The following is a 23,233-nucleotide window of genomic DNA, read 5'->3' on the forward strand; positions in this document are numbered from 1 at the left end:
ATTCTATTTTTATAATATTAAACAAAATAATGTTTTAAGTCTTAAACAATTTAAAGAATTCAAGAAACAGTAATTTTGTATATTTATTATGTATTATGCAAAACTAGATAAATGGATATGTGTTTTATTATCTGTAAAATAAGTAAATAAATATTTGTGTAAATAAAAAGAGTTATTTCTTTGAAAATATTAAAAACTAAATAAAATTCAAAATTTTCACAAAAAATTGTTAATCGCCAGTGACAATTTAAAAATAATAATGAGATACAAATTACTTTGACCAAAAACTGGCTAATTTCTTTATTAAAAATAAATGAACACTACGTTTCGACCAACATTGTGGTCCTTATCAAATGTAGACGTGAAAATTCACCTGTCATGTTAATAATTTGTTAGCGACTCAGTCGCTAACAAATTATTAACATGACAGGTGAATTTTCACGTCTCCATTTCTGATTAATGTAATTGCGGAATAAGATCAACACTTGATAAGGACCACAATGTTGGTCGAAACGTAATGTTCATTTACTTTTTAATAAAGGAATTAGCCAGTTTTTGGTCAAAGTAATTTGTATCTCATTATTATTTTTAAATAAAATTCAATATATGCATGACTCTTCAACAAGCAATTATAATACAATAAATTACGCAGCTTCTTATAAGGAAACCCGGAAAATACGATTTCAGTAAAACTTTGCATAGATGTAAATAAAATAAGTAGATAAATTTAGAATTTTTAATTGATGTTAAAAAATAATTTTAAAGAGTGAAACATCTAAGATATAAAACTACTGCTTGTATTTAGAATTGTTTTCGATTTTTCTTGATATATGCATATAAAAATTATTCAAGATATCAAAAAAAATGTTTTAAATAAACATTTTTATATTTGTGATTATTAAAACATTGGTATAATTATATTATATCATTATACTTTATAATTTTATATTATATTAGCTCCTTTATTTGATGTGGAATAGAGTACATACATTACTTTCTTCAATGTGAATTAAAGTTCGATATACGTCTGATATTGGATGTGAAAAAATAGATTTTTATATCAAAAAAAAAAAAAAAAATCAATTGCTGTTTTTTGTTATTTACAAATATAATGGATACATCTATTTTATCTGACTGTATATAAACAGATATATAAGAATCGTATCAAAAGTAATAAGTAAATTTTGAAAGTATAAGTTTTTTGTAAATTAAAAATTAAAAAATTTATTATTAATAAAACAAGTGTAACAGCTGAATCTTTATACTTTGAATGATTTTTTTCCTCGTTTCTTTCGATACATTTTTTTCATCGTTTTGACAATTTAAAGATGGCTTTGCGGAATAATTCAGTTTCAGCAGCTCAAATCTTGCAATCATCTAACAACATTGTGGACTATTTCTAGCCTACGTTGATATTTAGATTTCAGCAAGCATATGAAATGCATGAATGCATGAATGCTAACAGTCAGAAAATGAATGAAACAAAGACAGAAACATAAGCTTTCGAAATCAGTCTCGTAACGATCGCCCTTGAACAATTTCAACTGAATACAAGAAAAAGTGTGTGATCATATATATAATTACTCGCATTTAATTATTTTAATTGTGTCATATTTGTTATATGTACATATTGCCCCTTGAGAATATATCTTGTTGATTTTAATCATATTATACAGACACATAAATATTTCAATTATATTACACTTTATTTAATAAAACAATTTTAATATATTCAAACAAAATAATAAAATAATTAAATTCTATATTATGCATAATTTTATTTTTATTTACACTATGTTTGTAGAAATTGAAAGATTTAAAATAAACATACTTTATAGTGTAATATTTTTTGTACAAATATTATTTCGAACAGATAAATAATAGAATTTCGTGTTTATTGAGTGTTTTCCAATTGAATGTTGATAATACAATACTTTTTCTACTTGTGTGAAGTAGATATAAATTTGATACAACTATATTTTGATACTTTATTATTTCGTAAAACACGCGTATTTATAGTAATATAGATATCTTAAGTATTTATGTCAATTTTATTTTTAATCCAATGTCGCAGAGCTACAGCATCGGTGTATATTCCAGGTGAATATAATTTGCCACAACCGTCTCCCCATGAAGTTATACCGAGTAAAATATTGTCCTTGTTAACTAATGCTCCTCCAGAATCACCCTATTTGAATAATGACAATTAATTAATATATAACGAGAATAATATGATTTAACTAAAGTCTTACTTGACAAGCATCTTGGGCTCCATCCTGATATCCATAACATATCATTTGATTTGTTATTTCGGATCTAAATTTATAATCTTCGTAACATAAGTTTCTTTCTATTTTCGGTATTTCGATACATTTCAACATTTTCGCCACAAATGGATCGATTTCATCGTCGCATTTCTGTATATTTTATAAAAAATTACTTTCTCTCACATATAAACAAATTAAAAAGAGAATGGCAGTATTATACTATATCGATTGTACAATACTATATTGTTATATAATAATTCGTGATTACCAAATAATATCCCCAACCGCAGACTACGCCCCATTCTTTAAAGACATTTTCAGCGTTATATGGTGCTAAACCAACTGGTTTTGTAAAACTATTGTATGCGAACGAAGGCGTTACTTTGATAACAGCAATATCATAATCGTTGATTATGCTATTGTAGTCTTCGTGTATATAAAAATCGGTAACATTATGAATGATGCAATTTTCGTAAAGAATGGAGGATCCGCTGCAAACGCTGATTTCTTTAAGAGGATTAAGAACTCTGTGATATTTTTATCAAAATTAAAAATGTTTATATAATACCTATGTTTATATAATGTAACGATACAGTAAGAATTCAAAATTATCTAAATCTGTTATTTTACTCACGCTGTTACACAATGGGCTGCTGTTATGGCCCACTTATTGTTTATTATAGAAGCACTGCATGCGTATTCACCATTCAACATCAATGACAACTGAAAAATTAAGAGAATTTTGTTACAATATAATCTTGATCAAAATTCAAAACTTACAGTTACAATCTCGAAATTTTGATGAGATATGCTTCAACTATATTTTATTGAGAATTTTAAAAGTTATTTTTAATTTATTACTTTTCTAGAAAGAAGAATTATATACTTTTATTCTATATATTAACAATAAGTAGCAAATAAAAATTTTGTGTATCTAATATTTTGTATCTTATATATTTTATATCCAATTAAAGTTCTATTATTTATAATAATGTAATACTACCTATATATAATATTAACATATATATATAGAGGGTGACCCGCCAAAAAATTGTTAGCTTCAAACCTTTATAACTCAAAGAGTACTCCATGAAAAAATATTTTATTATAAGGTTTTGGAAAGTGCTTAAGATAACCTACAAGAATATGTAATGAAAAATAGATAGTTCCATTTAAGTAATTCAAGTTGACTTTCACATGACCTTCAAATGCTTTTCAAGATCAAATCAATGGCACCATCTTATGTTTCTCTCAAAACCATACAATTTTTGTCTAAAACGTTTTTCTCTAAAATGCGTAGTTTTTGAAAGAAAAGAGGTGTACGAGTGGTCTGGGACACCCTGTATATATTCAATATTAAATTTCATTTAAAAGTTTACTTACCACATAAGGAACTGATTCGATACTGATGTCTGAGCCACCGATGATTCTTTCTTCTGAATTGATCAAACGTGTACAATGCAAATACACTAGATTAAACGTATTAAATTTGGTAAATTTAAAGAACTGTATTTAAATAACTGAATTTGAATAAATGAAATCTGCAACGATATGAATACTCACGAGCGAAATAGAGAAAATTAAGCATTTGAAAACGAGCGTTCATCTTGATGATACAAAAGATACTAACAATTTTAGCTAGCGTAGTTACGATTATAACAGAAATTATCAAAGGACAAAACGTTTATAGTCATTTGCAAAAAAATGGGTCGTTTATCGCTATTCCGGTTATTAAATGAATGTTATCAATGAAAGTATGTTACATAAATATTTATTTATGTTATATAAACTTAAATTTTATTATATTACTTTATTTTATTTAAATATTGTAAAATATACAACATATAAATGTTCATTTAATTTATTTATTCATTTATTAATAGAAAAAAATAATTCTTTAAGAAAATGTAAAAAAATAAATGTATTTATATGCAAATAAAGAAGATATAAAATGTATAATGTAAGACAATTGGATAAAAGCTAGAGTGTTTAATAATGTGTAAAATACTTTTTTTTTCATAACTACTAGAAATTATATTATTACATATATACAAATGTATATATATGTATAATATCTCTATATGTATCTCTATATATACAAGCTGGCGAAAAAGTACCCACATTCTTCAATATTTTGAAGAATATGTATTATTATAAAAAAATATTTTATATTAAAGAATTAACATTAAGCGAGGAAAAGATTTTTCTGTATAAAAGGAATATTAAACATATTATAAGAACAGAATATATTGGACAAAATGAGAAATCTCGATATGAATGGCTGAATAACTTATTGTTAAAGCAGCTTGGCAAGCGAGAAATGCAGATCCGATCTCTTAAAACTTTTACGCTTTCCGCGGAATTTCAATGAGGAAAATCTCTTAGCGCTTTCAACGATTCCAGTCGGACTAAGTAATTCACCCAACAATGATTAATGGCGAACTCGATTATATGCACTAATGAACAAAATCGTATACATAATAGTAATAAGTAACATAATAATAACAGTCAGATAATTATCACAATGAGTTATTGTCATTGTTATTATTATTATTATTATTCGTATTAAATAACAGTATGCTATCGTAAATTTGTATAATAATTTTAAATGTGTACCAAATGTGTACTAGTGTATTTTAATCAAATTTTGTTATTAAATTTTTTATTCAAATAGGCAAGCATTGCATACAAAATTAAAAAGAAAAATTAAAAACTCAAGGATTAAAAACATGAAATAAATCAACAAGAATATCTGTATATAAAGTTCTCAGTCTATAAATGTAAAATTATGACATATAAATATGATAGTATGAGTCGCCAAATTATTCGCAATTTATCATGGTCGAATTACAAGTGAAGAAATATGAAAGCAGCTACAAATGAAGAGCGAGATAATTTTAAATTTTCAATAACTTTTTTATTATTATTAAATATTGTATGATGCAAACGTTATTGATTTTTAAATTCAGATTTACCTTTTTTTTTGTTATTTAATAAACATCACATTTATGAAAAAATTTCTTATATATCGACTTTTTATCCAAACTTTCCTTTCTAAAAAAATTTGTAATCTTATTCCAATCACATTAATTATTCATGATTCAGTAAGCTGTGATTTGTAAATGTTGCGGAGTATTTTTTAAAATATATAAATATATAATGGTTTTAATTAGATTTGAAAGAAAAAACAAGATTAGATAAATTAACTCGGTTCCAATAAATGTAAAAATTGTAGATGCAATTTTTATTTATGATATATGTATATATTCTAATAACTAGTACGATGAATTTATATATTTTTAAAAAATAAGCTAGAAATCACAAAAAGCTTCATAAACAACAAAAGGTAAGCTAATCTAATAATAGTAAACACACAAGGCTACTGAATAAGTTATATATTAATGCAATATAGTATATAATTATTAATTGAGATCCATTTAAAATCCACACGAAATTAATATTTAAAAATGGACATTATAAATAATAAATTTAATTCATTTTAATTGCATTGCAGATCTAATTTATAATTTAGTAAATTAATTAATATTTTTTGTGGTTCTGCTAATCAATTTCATCGTTAATTAGAAAGGGGTAGTTATATAAGGAATAGTTAATATTTCCAAAAGTATACTTTGCTTTTGTTTTATGATAACGAAATGTTGCAGGATAAAGTAACATTATGTATAGATAGAAACGAAGCAATGACAGTACAGATTTTAGCGACATCCATAGTTTTCACAAACAACACGTTTGCCAACGTGTACCAAAATGCTCCGCAAATGTGGAATCTAATGTAGCGCGAAATTGCGTGTAAAATTTGCAAGTGTAAAGGCCGGAATTCATAGTCTCGATCTTATATTTAAGATCATCTCAAGTCCGAGCTTGAGATGCTGCGCAGTCATTTGATTGGTTGAGTGGAATTTTAAATAAACCTACGACCAGACTTAAGACGATCCTAAATTTAAGATCGAACTGTGAATTCCGGCCTAAGTCTATTATGACTGTACAAAATTTTGGAAAATATAAATTATTATTATTATCGCAAGTTTCGAATCTGTATTACAGTAAAAAAATTATTTTATCTATTTCACTTATATTCACTCAGCGATTGTGCATACCATATATATATATATATATATATATATATATTAAAAGCTTCAATACTTAATATTTTTTTGTATAAAATCGAATTTTTCTACAGCGGTAATAATTAGTGAAATCCATACCGATGAGCGTCCGCAGGATTTTTTTCCAGGCAGGGGCATGATTAAAATTTTGTTTATTTCTTATCATTATTCTTTCTTAATTTTTAAAATTCTATTTTTTCTTATTTTGTTATTTTAATATTTTTATATTAAATAAAATTGCAAATAAATTCCAGTGTTTATTCACAAGGAGAGCAAATGCTGAATTTTTTTCCAAAGGAAGGGCAAAAGAGGAAATTTACCCCCTTACTATTTTATGACATTTAAATATCTTTTACGTAACAGGCTTAATTTTTCAGGTATATATCGCTAAAAAATTGAACATTTACTTGAGAACAGATCTTTGGAATAGATTAGGAGTTGGGGGAGAGGAAAGAATGTCTCTTTTTCGTAAACAGTTCGCATTAGCGTGCCAAGATAAAGAGCTTGAAAACCCTGAGCGGACCAATAGCTTTGCAAAACAATAGGCGATGGGTGCCAATGGGAATGGGTGGACCACGGAAGCGTCGGCGGTAGTGACAAAGGCGGCGACTAGTAATACCTATGCTCGAGGGGTGGCAGCGGTGTAGCAGCGCGTTGCGACGACCGAAACTACCCTCCTGTCAGTCTGAAAATCGCCGCGTAAGCTCGTCGGCGGAGCGCGCGACCTATGTGTTAAGCTCCGGTATTGCTGTCACTGCCGTCGCTGTCACAAACCGCCGACGCGTTATACGTATATGATACACATCCGTGAGATTAGGACATGTAAGCACATATATGCATATATACATACGTGATTACGCAACACGCGAATACACAAACACGCGTGACCCGTGTGTCCCGTTGGTGTGAATTGCGCGAGTTGCGTTCGAAAGGATTTAGCTACGACCAGCAGCGAATTGGGTGACACGAGCTGACTTACATTTGCCTACTCTCGGTGAGTGCCTTGAATGTATGCCAGAGATTTGTTTTTACTCGCTGGTAGATGACATAAGCAGTAGTAAGAAAACTGTCATATAAGCATTCATTCTCAGCAAATCATTCTTGAGAGAATTGAGAGAGACAGAGATGTAAGAGGAAGAAAGGAAGCTGAAAATCCGCAGATTCGATCCATTTTGTGTAGAGAGTCTAGAACGAAACGCCTTCGTTAAAGTCCCTCAGGTCTTTCCTTCACTGCTGCCCTCACTACAGCTTCGAACCGGAGCGAGATTGCACAATAATTTTGTCGTTCCATTTATTTAATAGGATATTTCTAACTAATATTGCCGGAAATATGTAGATATTGTAGCGTAAAAAAATCGCTGGCAAACAGAACTAGTACTTACGGAAGTATTGACCGTACAGGATTACTTCAGATTGTTATAGTGCGAATAAGAACATTATATCTTTGAAAGAAGATTTACCTGCAATTTTTAACGAACAGTGAAATCCCGATTCTATTAAAAAGCTCATTTAAATAATTAATGGTCAAAATGAATATATACCCTTGTAAAAGAACAAAAGACGATCATCAACTAGGTAGATTTTTAATTTCTAGTTTTTATCATTGTAATGTGATATAAACAAATATTAAATCTTTAGATCTAGTCAGTTTAAAAGATTTAATTACTCCGATCAAATTGAACAATATTTTTAAAAATTATTAGGTATTAAAAAAATGATCAGATCTTAAATGTGTAAATCAGAAATGTCAGGGGTTGTTTACTCTATTAACGCGCGCGCCGTTTTGACGTTATTAATTTATTAACGTTTGAGTAAATATCAATCAATGAATTCAATTGTGCAAGCGGCAGATGAGTTCGCGGAAATGCAGGAAATAAGCAGACCACATAGTTCCGAGATTCACTAACCTAATTGCAAAATAAACAACTTGCTCGTGGATAGCTTGGAATAATTTGGAGATTGTAATTACTAAACCACATTCGAGCTTGAAAGCTAAAAGCTTTCTTGAAGTCATTAACGATATTAATTCGTTAATTTACTTTGGACAATATTTCTGTCCGAGAAATTTTTGATCGAAATTTCGAAAACGCGCCGAGAGGAATAATTTAAAATCCAATAAAGATAAAATACAAGAGTATATTGCTCGCTTTTAAAATTCTCAATTGAACAATCGCTATGTAATCGCAGGAAATATAGGAAGTGGGTTAGTGGTGAAACAACGGCTGAAAGCAGGGGAAATAAAGTTCGTGCTCGTAACAAGCTAACGCCGAAGAGAAGAAGGGGAATGTACGCATACCATCTGAATTATGAGCGAATATCGATTTCTCACTGCACGATTCGTACTTTATCGAGGGCTGCGCGCAAAAATAACCGCAGCCTCGCACTTCGATATTTTTTGTTATCCGTTTACAGGACGATTTTAACTAGCAGCATTGATAAATGACACTGGCATTGATTTTTATATGAATGATTATAATATATATATATTTTTTCTTCGAGCAATAATGAATATCAAATAAAATATGTAGCTCTAATCAATCATATGAAAACGAGAAGAACAAATGGATTATTGAAAGTCAAAACATGGATGCGAAGAATTATCTTCAAAGTCTCTTAATTAGATAAACGCTTCAGTTTTTTCTTAAATCATTCCGGAATATATTAAAAATTCGATTTCGTTATCTGAGAGAATAAATAAAAGAATTTTTGAAGATAATTATTTGCATCTTGTTTTCTATGCTTGGCTCGCATTAATCACTTTCCTTCTCATTTATGTAATATACAACAATTCCTCAAGTTATATCACCAATTTTTGTTTTTCCAAACTACTCGTATTAATAAAATTAATATCCACAATTAAAAGTTCAGTTTCTCGTTGTTATAAATAGTTTATTCATTGATTTATCCAGATATTTTTGGAAAAGATGTCACAAATCCTTTAAGCACAGTTTATGCAATTTAAAATACCGATAAATCCGGGATAAGCAGCTCGTATGTTTGATCTTTTAATAATTTTACAAGATCGTATTGTAATTCGAATATTATCGCGGAAAGTTATTTCAGCAATCGAAAAAAATAAATTTCGATTTTTTTTTTATATGAATACATTTTTTCTGATAAATATATGATATTGATTTCACAAAAAATAAATATATTTTTCTTGCGGACAATTATATGATACTCGTATGTATGAATAATGTATGTAGATATGTGTATAATGGAATATGCTTGCATGCGGTATATATTTCCATCGGGTTGCAAAGGTAGATTAATTAACTTGGTTTACCCCGTTGCGCTTTCTATCATGACGTAACCATGTAATTTTCGATAATTATAGATAGTACATACTCTTTATAGAAAAAGTTGACGTGATGTTTATATTAAAAGAATACTTAAATTAATAAGAATTCTATGTTTAAACAAGATTAGAGATCTATAACTGGATTAAAAACTAATAAAATAGATTATTAAAAAAAGAGGACAATCCAATTTTTTATATAAATGTCTCAAGTTAATTGCATATGTATATATTCACTGAGCGTAATATTTTGCGTGGCACTTTTTGCAAATAATTTTATCTTTACTTATATGTATGTACATATATATGTATATTGTATAATTGTGTTGCTATTATATATAAATCTATTCAAAAAAAGTTTCTGAAAAGCTTGTTTCAGAATGTTTTACTTTACAAAATAAAGTTGGTATTGCTCTCTAAATTATATTCTCAGAGAATTACAAAAAACAGTGAATTGGCAACATCAAAGCGAAACCGGGATACGCTCATTTGCAGCACGTGAACTTTTGACCTCGTCCTCCGTGTTACGTCATTAAGTCGTGCGTACGATTTTCGAAATTATTCTTAGTTGCTTTTTATTAATTTTCATAATATTCAAAATCATATTTTAAGTAATATTTGGATTTTTTAAAAATAAATTTAGAAAAATTTGAAAAATTAGAAATTTGAAAGAAATACTTATAGAACTTTAGAAAATTAGAAATTCGAAAGAGAAGTTTGTGATATAATTTCAAAAGTCTGTAGAACAACAGTTGTAGCTTAGAAATTTATTGATTAATTTATTACTTATTAGTCGCTAATATTAACATAATTACTCTCTTTCTATATAATAAGTCTCTTTTCATATATAGATTTATTTATTTGCCTAATATCTATAAAATTGCGGTCAAAATTGTATAAGATAAAATATTCAGTATTTAGTAGTAAAGATTTAGTACAATCCAGTCTAAAAACTAAATACGGAAAAAATCGCCATTATACTTTGAATAAGAAGCAACATTTTATGTTTTACTTCGATTGGATCGATCGGCCTTGCCAGAATCGATCGTTAATTTTGCTCTGGCCAACTGCTCTAAAAATAATTTATTGATTTCATTTCATTAGAACGCGTTGACTATGTATTACTTGTCTTTTTTATACATTGAGATAATTTGTTCCGTTCATCGAACTTTGATCGATCATCAGAATATTTGATGTATGTCTATATTTTTAATGCACCAAAAAAATATGTCGTATATATATATATTGTAATTAGCGGTAAAAAAATAAAAAAAAGTATTTTTTGGTACAAGATATGTGTCAAAAGTTTGATCGAATTCGAAAGTGGCCTGTCAAGAATTTAAAAAGTGCTTTTTTATATTAGCAATGACTGAAAAATTATCCACGTGGTCACATGATATATAACAAAAAATGATTTACAGTTAAGTATTTATATTTTATTTATTACGTACTTTGTTTGTCGTTTTCTGCATTTATTATTGCAATTGTCACTTTGAGTATTTGGCTAAAGTTCAAGTGACCGACATCATTAAAAGCATGCTCTAAGCTCTAACTCGTATGAACATTAATATATTTCTCGTTTTTTGGAACTTATCGTTATAAAATAATACCAATAATAAGATTTTGGCAATAGAAATAAATTGAAAGATTTAAAATCTAGATTCCTTTAAAATCTTTGTACATTATAGTCTTGTACACCAATTTTTAAAAACTGCGAGTTCATGAAAATATTCATAACATTTTTTTTTATTTATTATGTGTTATATTACGTATCACAATTATTTATTTAGTTTTATTAATATATAATTTATAATTTATTTCTTTATTTACAAATCAAAAAAGCAATAAAACAATGTAAAAGTAATTTACATGTATACCTACATGTACTTAATTACATTTCTAATAAATTTACTAATCTTTTCATTTTGTTCAAATTATTTAAGAGCAACATTTACACAATCTGGTTGTAACTGGCTCGTCTCCAATATGTATCGTTGATGCGCTTAATTTTGAGCGATGCACTTCGTCGTATCATATGTAACATATGCGGAAATTTAGCTAGTGCAATAGGCCAATGGTGCATCACAATACAATATATTTATAAATCGGAAAAATTCAAATTGTATACATAAATTTTTGCATACATATACATATATACATTTATACATGTAAAAATTCAATTTTCTATACATATAAAAATTCAAACATTTTTCAGTTTTGCCATTCATATTAATTTCATGTAAAATTTATTCCATTCTAACATCAGATTCGTATTCAGTAATATAAAAAAATTCTAGTTTATATAAACGTAATTAAAAACTATTTGATAAATTCTCAATGATCTAATTTGCAACGGACTAAATATTTAACCATAGAATATCTTATTAATAATCGATAAAATATATATATTTTTTGAGAATTAAAAGTTGTAAAAATACTTAATTTTGTAATTATACATATAATGCAGTTTATAATAACAAAAATATAAAAATCTAGTATTTTATATTTTTAAATAAAAATAATTTTTACAATATTCCAATATAAATTATAATTTTTGTTATTATTTAATACATTTTTCAAAATTATTTGCGTAAAATACGTAATTAAATATCATCATGCCGCATGTAACAATTATAATATTATATGTACATATTGTTAAATTATTGATATTATATATTAGAATTTTAACCACAAAAATCTCTCGCATTTAAATCATTACAAATGTGCAAACGATATTATTCAAATTGTATATCATTGATATTCTAATGGTTAAATATAATTTTTTTATTGTAATCATTTTTTACTACAATAATGAATTATTATACATATGTAATTTATAACAGAAAATTTCTAATTAAATCCGACGCAATAAATTATGATTTCACATTAATTCTAAAATAAACTTATGTGATCAGATGTTTCTATTTGGATGAATGCAACATTGAAATTAAAGTTTAATAAAATGTTAATGTAAAATTTATCTCAAATTCTTTTTCTCTTCATTTATTCTTCGATCTCTTCTCTTCATTTATTCATCAATCCAGTTGTCTCTATTATTTTAAATGCATGCATTTAAATTGTAATATTTGAATAAATGTATATCCAATATATTGAAAATTATAATTCCGATTTAACAATAATTCATTATATAGCTGAAATATTACCGAGCAGGATAAAGGAAAGGAATGTGTTCTACGAGAATTGCTTTCGAATAACCTAGATTAGATTCCTCGGCTGATCGATTCTTTATCGACAACGAAGATAAAACGTTAATTTTATTTTGTGATTTTCCTCCGGAAAAAATAAGATGGGTTTTGTTCAAAAATTTGTACGTACTTACATATTCAGAAAGTTTTTAATAAAAATATTTAACATATGTAATATAATCATATTATTGTAAAAATTATCGATAAAATGAAAAAAATACAAGAAAAAAAATAAAACAAAAATAATATAATGTAAAATACAAAAATATTGTACTTTATTTGAATATACATATTGCTTATTTTGTTATCCGCGACACTTTTTAATATTTTTTTTTACTTTATTTTTAATCATATAATAAAATCGCATTATATACGTATGTATATATATTTCTTTCTTAATGATTGGAATCGAGGGGAGGTTTTTTACGTTCAATTGTCATAGGAATTGCTAAAAATCATAGAAGAGATATTTGTACGTTTTTAACTTATTTATATATGAATTTTGCTTTTTTCTTGTCCACGCTTTACTATTTTATACATTATTTGATATCTGCTAATAATAATCCGAATAAGAGACACCATATGCATCTTTTGAGTTAATAATTGAATTAATAAATTAAATTAACAAATTGCGGTAAAAGAAAAAACATTGATTTGTGGTTTAAAATTAACGCATTTACTATTAGTTTTCAATTAGCTTATTTTGTCTATTTATGTATATTCAATAGAATAATCTTTAACTTTGTTTTCATTATAATTATAATGCATACGTTACGAAAAAAGTTACGACATAGACCTGCTGTAAATTGCCTTCACATCATAAGCATTTGAAAAATGTGCTCAAGCAGAGAAAATATTTAGCTAGCAAACTAGCCAGAGTAATCATCTTTATGAGTTGTTAGCAAGTTAGTAAAATAGGCGTAAAATACGAATATTGATAGCACATAAATTTAATAGTTTACGAATTTTACACAGAGATTTTATTCATATGTTTTTGCTACAAATATATTGCTAATTTATCAAGTTAATAATAATATCCATTCTTTTTATATAATATTTTAATTTACGATAAAAATTATTTGTTTTATAAAAGATATGTAAAGCGAGTGCAGAAAATATTTGATTGATCGTGCAAAAATGAATATTACGTGTTATCTCATTAAAGTCAAGTTTCAATCGATATCGAAGTTCCCTTTATGTCGACGAAACAATTAAACAGTGTGTAATTATGGTCTTCTCGTGACTGGCAACATGAGAATTTTCACAAAACGTGTCTGTTTAATTATCTTCTACGAGGAAAGAAGATATATAGCTTTTTTCTGTCGGCATTCTTTTTTCTCCATTATTGGAATATTCGATCAAAGTTGCAAGACAATGTTCTTGAGTGTTACATTTCTACACAATTTTTCATATATATGTTTGCTTGAAAAGCTTCTTAATAATGTCATGAAAAAATAAATTTGTGTTATTGTTCCCCGATAAATATTCGAAATATTTTTTCACATAAGTTGTTCCTTGTTAAATAAAACAGTAAAAGAAAATCTATAATGTCAATTGAATGTCAGGTTTGTTATGCATTGTCTTTGAATTGTATTTTCCTGGTGTCTTGACTAGCGTTTGAAGTTTTGGCTTCTGATACATATAGGTGTGTATGTGCGCACCTTTATCCATATAGTTATAGTTGGTATAGAAAGTTTTATCAGTACCTGTCAAACTGTCAGAGACGAGTCCCTGTGCAGTTCCGGTCTATTAAAATGTCGCATTTTGCATACGACTATTGAACGTGTTAAGTTAAAATCAACATTCGCAATGAAAGTAGAATCAGATTTTATTGCAATAGCATTTAATTATTTTTATATATTTAAAAAAACAAATATATATATATATATATATATATATAATATGTACAATGTTGTGTGTGTGTCAATACTAAATTATTATCAAATATAAATATTTTTATTAACAAACGACTAAATGTATCCTTACATATTGCCTTTTTCCAACCACATTAAAATCTAATCTCTATTGATGGATGTATATAAAAGCAACAATAAACAATGCGGACCAATTGATTCTTCGGTTTGTAACACAACGCAATGTACTGTCTCCACCACGTCATCAGATAAGTACACAACGACACTTTAAACTGTAACTTACTTCTCTGATATTCAATGTCAATGTGTATAAAGTATATAAATATATCATTTCTGAATAAGATCGATTCCTGAACAAGAATATACATTTTTAATAATACTAAGCTTTTAATAAATATTTATATCTTAAAAAATATAAATTTATAAAATAAATCAAATTATTTAGAATTTGACGAGAAATATATTTTATATATAAAATATTAATCACAATTAAAAAAATTTTTTCTAAGAAAGATGATTAAAATTATTTAAACATTTTTTTTGAAAAAGACAATTAATATACCATTTATAAAATGTGTTTCTCATCAGAATCTGCATATTTTGATATTTTGCTTTATTTAGAAATTTTGTAAGATATGGTTTATAAGAAATTTAATATCAATAAAAATGAATATTTAATTTAAAAATTAGTCTTGTTCAGAAATTGATATGTGTTTATTTTAATGCCTCGTTATCGGATTAACTGAAGTTGAACTGGTCACCTATCTATCTCATCACTAACGTGATTTTATCAATCCACATTTTATCTATTTTCGATGTCGCTTTAAAAGAAAATCTTGTTTTGATATTTCTTATATTTCAGTACAATATTTTCTAACAATTTTATGTCTTCTTTTCTACTTTTATTTGTTCAGTTTTTATCATTGTGCGTTATTAGTTTTTACTTAAATTGTTTCTTTTTCTTTTTATTTTAGGGACTTATGTGTTTCTTCTTTTTTTTTTCTTTTAATTGCTTATAATTAAGATTTTCTCATTTATACTGAGAAATAAATAAATATTGTTTTATATTTATAAATAAAAAATAAAAATTACAAATTCAAGACAAAAGATAGAATAAACTTGTAACTTTATTTGATAATGATAAGAAGTTTTATAGATAAAATATATAATATTGTGATTTGTGATATATACGTATATATAATTTTTAATAATTATAATTAATAATTTTTAATAAAAAAAGAAAATTTTTAGAAAACTAAGTAGAAAAGAAAATAGATGATAAAATTGTTATTTTTTAAATAGTGCAAGTAAACTGTGATTTTAATTTAAAGCTTCATAAAACAAAGATATATTAAAAATTGAAAAAATATGTATGTGATAAAGAAAATGTATATAATAGATAGATGACAACATAATATTTCTAGCTAATAAAATTGCCGTTAACTTGATGAAAAGACGATGGTACTAAAACTGGTACGAAGATATAATCAATAATGAAGAATAATAGTAGCGATACATCAAAATTGTATAAGATAGATCCTCAGCATCATGTCTAGCGTTATGCTTTAATGATATTGTACGGAATTATAAGCTATTCTATTTGAATACTAATAGACACAGTGCGGCTTTACATGCAGTTGCTAATATATGCATGCAATTCGCAATCGACGTTGATTGCATTCCACATCAGAATCAATTCAAGATATAGCTAAATTGTACAACCAGATTGATTCACACAGTATACATTGATTCTCTGCAAAATTTTTCATTTTTATTTGACTGATTATATATCGATAAAATCATTAAACATTTCGAAGTTTGCGCTGAAAAATGTTCAACTTTTTATAATGATCCTTTATAATGAAAATTAACTTTATAAATTTAATAATACTCCACAGATTTATCAATAAGAATGTTTGTAGTTCTTCTCGGCAGAATATATAGAAATGATCAGTAGTGTAAAGTATCAATTAAAAAAAAAAAAAAGGCCGAAGGAGATTTAATGCACTCTTAAAATACGAGGTGACTAATTTTCTTACTAACTAGCCCAATTGCAAATAATGTTTCTTGGCACGCGTCTAGTGTGACGCAGTAACTGAACTGACCATGGAATCTCATGTACATATGCCTAAAAATCTAATTGTAAGTATATTTATGTGTAAAAACCGCAAGAATAAAAAATGTTAAGTGTAGATTTAATATTACGACATAGAGTGCCATAAAATCAATAAAGTAAGTCTAATAGAATAGAATGATTAATAATCGAATTCGAAACGTTAATAATTTAATTAGAATTGTTAATAATCGTCCTGTAAAAAATTGAATAATTGAAAAATAATGTATTATTTCTTTGCGCTCGTGAGATATAAAGTCTCTTATCCGAGTGAAAGCGATCACGACTAAGTCAGACAGAACGTCTGACCCTCATGTATGGTATACTACTTGTGATAGCTCGATATCATTACATGCCATCCCATGATATCACATTCGCTATTTTTACAATTGCAATTTTACAGTGATGAAGTTTATGTTACATTATGTATTTTTCGCTGATTAATGTATGCAATTCATGATTTATTCATGCAATGTTAAATTTTGAAATAAATATAAAGTCTCTAAAATCTAATTTTATAATTCGATAAAAATATTTTATGAAAAAAATAAGTAAATAAATATTTATAATAAATATATATAACTAATGTTTATTGTAAAATTCATAGTATGTGGATTTTTAAAAACTTTTCATAAACAAAATATACTTTTATACGACAAAACAAAATGTATACACAAATTATAATAAATAGTTTTATTGATTAACTTAGTAAGTATAATTAATTTTATCAATAATATTTTATTGATTAATTTAGTAACTATAAAAATTGATTTGCTAATCTGTTTTGTATCAAGGGAATATTGCGCTCGTAATTTATATTCGTAACAACGTGGTATCTATATTTATATGAAATGAATGATAGTACAGATAGAAAAAATGATTGTTACATTGTGTATGAGACGATCGCGACGAAATGTGGAAGGTTAGTGTGTTGGCTGCGTGCGTCGCGTCTGGCTGGCACGGAAAGACACTACTGTGTCATGGCCACGATGTGGTTTCTCTTGAACCAAGCTTTTGTTGGACACGCAGGCACGTATCTACTATTTTATGTAGATGATATATACTCAGTCAAATTTGCCAAGAACGTGTATCACAAGTGTGTGTTAGATATTATATTGGCAGAACTCTGCCAGTAACCAAGCATGGTTTGCCGTTTTAAGTGTGTAACGTCGGCAGAAATTCAGAAAACGAACAGTCTTTGCGTCATCATATGCTATACAAGATATATAGCAAAAACTGAGCAGAAGTTCTTGACAATAAATCAAGTAGAAGTAGTAGTACACATTGCACGTTGGCACAATCTGTCAACGGAAATTAAATAAAAACTGAACAAGTAACATGTGACGTCAGGGGTGGAATATCGTCAAAAATCGAGCTTATTTTAAACACGGTGTAAAAACGCGGCAAAAATCGAATATGCGCTGCAATCTCAAAAGATAACAAAGAAAATATAGCAGAAACACAAGGTGGTCTGTTGTCATAAAATAATGGCAGAAACACGATATCGTAAGATATATCGAGTTATATTTCTTTCGTTTACTACGACGTATCTATCGTATTCAAGTTTCTGTCACAGGCAAATATAAAGCTTGCACAAAGCGCGGTTAACAAGATTAAAAATATGTAGTATTTATTTCTGTCAGCTTCATTTCTGACACAATTCTACAAAGGATTCAGAATCTGATTAAACTGATTTTTCAAATTTAAATATTTTACTAATTATTTAACTATGTCAATAATTTATGTTATAATTGTTATAACAAGTACGTTTTAGTCTAGCTATATTTTTATGCTATCGCGTTATGCGGACAAGAAACGTATTCTATTTTTATAATACTTTTTTATCATTAATAATTTATACAGCAGACTTCGTCATATTTTTACAGACACGGTGGCAGGCAATACTGAATTTTCGTTACATTTTTACACTATGTTAACAGCTTATACTGGTAAAAAGTAATTGCATTTTCACACTGTGTTAACAGCTCTTTTATGCTGATAAAATTGTATTTTTATACTGTGCTAACAGGTTATACTGGTAAAAAATAATTGATATAGGTATATATAGTGATAGAATATGCTGTTAAGTGATTGAATCTGTCATACTGACGGCATGCTGGCATTTGGCTCTCTAAGCAAATACGAAGACGATGACACATACAAATTATTTTTTAACTTCTTTTCGTTTCTTCTTTTTTCTATCAAAATACTTTTTTAAAACAATGTTTGAGGCGGTATGTTATCGAAGGGATAATTTCTTCCGAATTAAAACTGAATTATAGAATATTATGAAAAATAAAAAGTCAAATATTATATGTATATATACATATACATATACACAATATAAAGCGAATTTTGTAACTTGATCATATGAGTTATTTATAAAATATTGACATGTGTAAAAGTTATCTTAATATACCAGAGTTTTATGAATGAAAATATATATGTGTATATATACTGGCAATGCGTTAAATTTAACTTCATATGCGATAAGCAATAATCCAATATCAGATGATTATTTTCCTCTTATATTAGCTTTTTATTTCCTCTTATATTACTTTCTGTGATATTTTAAGCATCGTAGGAAATATTGCAGTTTTCCATTTTTTTTTTAATTATTCGTCATTCTGTTAATATTTGTAATATATAGCTTTTGTAATATATATAATACGAATATATTATATATATATTACGAATATATATATATATATATATATATATATAAAATATAATATAATATATTCGTATTATACATTATATAGCTGATGCTAAATTAAAATTATACGACAAATGCAAAGCGCAAACAAAATAATCTCAGATCGATTTTTATAAACGATAATTTATAAATAATCTCAATCGACTTGGACATAACACAATAGAATCTCACGCCTTCGAAACCTATGTTACTTCGATTAGAAACTTATGTAGAGATACAAGAGGTACAATATGAACATGATATGGAAGGTAGCAATCACACAGTACTACTGAAACTTATTATGTAACCATAACTTTGCTTTTACTGCAGCCTTCACCCTAGGTGATAAGAAACTTACGTCATTATGAAACATCAATATTATATGTAAGTTTTGCAAATTTGAAAAATAATTTTAATAAGAAAACAATAATCTAATATTATCTATATATTTGATATATTTTAGTAAAGTGGAAGAGGATTTATAAATATTGTCTTTTTCATTTATTTCAAAACAATCGAAATAACTGCAAATACTAACAATCCATTTAAAGATGATACATTTAAGAGAAATTCTTTATATATAGTATATTATAATAAGATTTTCAAAATTGTCTACGTTGAATTATTCTCATAAATTAATCCATAACTAATCTGAATAAGTGAGATGTTTTATTAGTCGATACTATACTGAAGACGATAAGTCGGTAAAGGTTGCAGTAAAGGTCATGATTACGGGGTTAGAAAGAGAAGTACAAGTAGGCCGTTTAACGATCGATTTTACTTGTCAATGTAAAAAATAAATGAAATTCTTTTTCTGTCTTTTTTGCTTCATGTCGGTAAATGATATCTCTATTAAAAATGCATAAATGTTAACTGACAGCCTATGTAATAATGTGATTCCATAGAAAATGATAATTATTGTTTTATGATTACGATTAGCTTTGGATTTTTACAAATCTATCGACTATAAATAGATAGATATTATATATATGTATATAAATATTTATTTTTTAATCTGATGATATATATTATATATATTATATATTTATACCTTAAAATATATATATAATTATTGATTAAAGGATTGTAATTTTATTGTAAATTGCATATATAAATTGTACGTGACAGATTCAATAATACATTGCAAATAATTATTAATAGATAGTTATTTGCGTGAATTTCAAACCAGACAGAAATGCTGGGAAAGAGCACACACGAGAAGCAAACTCGTCTATTCCCGCGGACACTAAAGTAACCCATGTGCATCCGTTCTCACGTAATTTTTTTCTCATCCTCAGTATGAGGTCGATCTCGGTCAGGAATCGAACCGATTAATAAAATCGTGATTTATAACCCGTAATGTCGCGATTCAGAAGTTATATACCTACACACACACACACACACACACACACACACACACACACACACACACACACACACACACACACACACACACACATATATATATATATATATATATTTATTTGGCGCATATATTATAATTACGATCAATGACATACATTCTATCATATCTCTCGCAAAAGAAAAATTGATTTCAAAATATTTCACAAACTTCTTTGATATTCTATCACATTTTTCTCATTTCTTGATACACATGTTTTATAAAAAATATAATGCAGCTTTGTTTAAAAAATATTATGCATATATTGCTATGCATAATTGTGAAAGTTTTTTTTCGAAATTCTCTCACGTTTTATCATCATGAGTTACCGTCATCATTTAATATGTCAAGGTTAGTATAGTATCGCTTCCTTTTCTTATCTTATCGATATAAATTATCGCGCGCGAGTATATTCATTATTTCTCCAAGAAAATGGGCGTGCGGTGGAAAATATAAAGATCGATAAGAACACGCATACGTTATCGATGGCATTATGAAACAGAGTAGCCAGAGTGGCCAGGGTCGTGTTAACGGACCTGCGTGTTTCGAGAACCATGTCATGAGACTATCGTGCTAATTTCAACGTAATTTCAATGTAATTCAACTCTTCTGATTAATTCTTCTTGGTATAAATAATACTTTAGACGAGAAAGTTCTCGTATAATATTTGTGTCATATTATAATGCAGGATATATCTCATATTCTATTTGATGTTACAATAATTTAAAGATTAAGTTGTGACGTTTAACTGTCCTATTAACATCTTTACAAAAATAGGTGTAAAAAAATGTTTGATGAGAATTCTTTCAAAATATCGATGAACAAATATTTTTGTTCAATTTTAATTTCATATAACAAAGCGGTAGAAAATTTTATCTAACAATAAGATATATAAACACGCGTTTCTTTTTACCCCTTTTTTAAATACAATTATGACATATACAAATTCCGCTGCGCGCCATGAATTTTTTGTTATTTTCTCTGCAGTCCACCTGTGCGGCAAATAGTCGTTATATCTCCACATTCATCGTCAGTATTACATGGTTCGTTGCAAATATTTTTGGAACTTTCTTCGGGATATTTATATTGCAAATATTTCTGAGTTACAGCTAATTTTTTGTACTCCATGTGCAGCTATTTATTTTTATAGAAAATGTTCGAAAGGAATATCTCGCCGAAATAGATTGTCTGATTGTAAACGTACAATTGTGTTATAAAATTATAAAGTTTTTCGATCTTTTAAAAGAACATTATTAGATGGCATTTATCCGATTCGTTGACAGCCTTGTTGTGTATGCTGACAAAGTATTTCAACATTGACAGTGGGTGTTAAATAAACAAGTGATTCCAAGTCGTTCTCAAGTTTCGAAAATAAAAATCCAATAGATTTATGTCTGAAGTATGAGCAGATTCAGTTTGTCATAAAGAAATATTGAAATATAAAAATGACAATAACTTGGAAATATAGATACATAATGGGTTAGGTATATCATTTTTTTATTGTTTTTGTCTTCCGTTTACTATTGAAGTTCCACAGGTTATAAAACACCCCTCTATCTAAAAATTAAATTTATATTTGATTGTTTGCCCATATAATTTTGCATTTCGTTTTACATTTAAAATTAATAATAGACATTATTACAACTCACAATCAGCATATAATTATATACCAATTTATCGAAATTAGCTGTTTTTTTTATAATATTTATAACAATTTAATAAGAGAGAAAAAGAGAGAAATTTGCCTTAGATTTGTTTTAAAATAACATTTATAAATATGCAGAGATTATAAGAATACATTATATCTCAGAAATATAAAGAACTTATTGTTAGTAATAAAGTCTAGCACATGTTGTTATATATAATATACAACAACATAAAAACATAAATTTAATATTGTTCTTAATCTTTAATAAATATGTTCTACATTAACTACATGTTATATATTAAAATAGAATATAGGTATATATTATAATTATATTATAATTATATATCATAAATTAAAAAATTTAATTTTTTAAAAAAAGTAACAAATATGAAGTTACGTATTTAAAAAATGTTGTATACAAAAATATTATTTTAATGTATACTTTAATATATATTTATTTTATTAATTATATTTTGGGTATTTAGAATTGCCTTTTCCTCTTTCGGATTAAAGTTAAAGATGTTTAATCCTTCCTTTAAAAACATAATTTGAGAATCAAATATTTTTATAGAAATTTCACATTTGACGAATTTATGATTTAAT

The 23,233-nt window shown here is 26.8% G+C and overlaps 2 protein-coding genes across 14 annotated transcripts in view; one reads left to right on the forward strand and one right to left on the reverse strand.

Annotated features, from left to right (window-relative positions):
* Nucleotides 1–1,876: 1,876 nt before the first annotated feature.
* Nucleotides 1,877–3,942, reverse strand: LOC114929694 (trypsin-7). Of its 2 annotated transcripts, none has more exons than XM_029301332.2 (6): nucleotides 3,831–3,942; nucleotides 3,651–3,703; nucleotides 2,902–2,990; nucleotides 2,536–2,794; nucleotides 2,253–2,417; nucleotides 1,877–2,188 (listed from the first exon to the last, which is right to left on the reverse strand). In XM_029301332.2, exons 1-6 carry the CDS (start codon nucleotides 3,871–3,873, stop codon nucleotides 2,033–2,035), a joined length of 765 nt encoding a protein of 254 aa, XP_029157165.2. In that variant the 5' UTR covers nucleotides 3,874–3,942; the 3' UTR covers nucleotides 1,877–2,032. The 2 variants fall into 2 exon arrangements, with proteins under 2 accessions (XP_029157165.2, XP_029157164.2); XM_029301331.2 differs by having other exon boundaries at nucleotides 3,651–3,736; nucleotides 3,831–3,941.
* Nucleotides 3,943–7,053: 3,111 nt separating this feature from the next.
* pHCl-1 (pH-sensitive chloride channel 1) overlaps nucleotides 7,054–23,233 on the forward strand; it is a 55,766-nt gene continuing 39,586 nt past the window's right edge. For 11 of the 12 annotated variants that reach the window (XM_029301351.2, XM_029301355.2, XM_029301356.2 and 8 more), the window contains exon 1: nucleotides 7,054–7,388. The gene's annotated coding sequence lies outside the window, so the exon portion shown is untranslated. Of the gene's footprint in view, nucleotides 7,389–21,497; nucleotides 21,578–23,233 lie in introns of those variants that run through there. The other variant, XM_029301352.2, reaches the window with a different exon arrangement.

Source organism: Nylanderia fulva, unplaced genomic scaffold, assembly GCF_048542155.1.
Source record: "Nylanderia fulva isolate GAGA-0341 unplaced genomic scaffold, ASM4854215v1 Scaffold7, whole genome shotgun sequence".
NCBI lineage: Eukaryota > Metazoa > Arthropoda > Insecta > Hymenoptera > Formicidae > Nylanderia > Nylanderia fulva.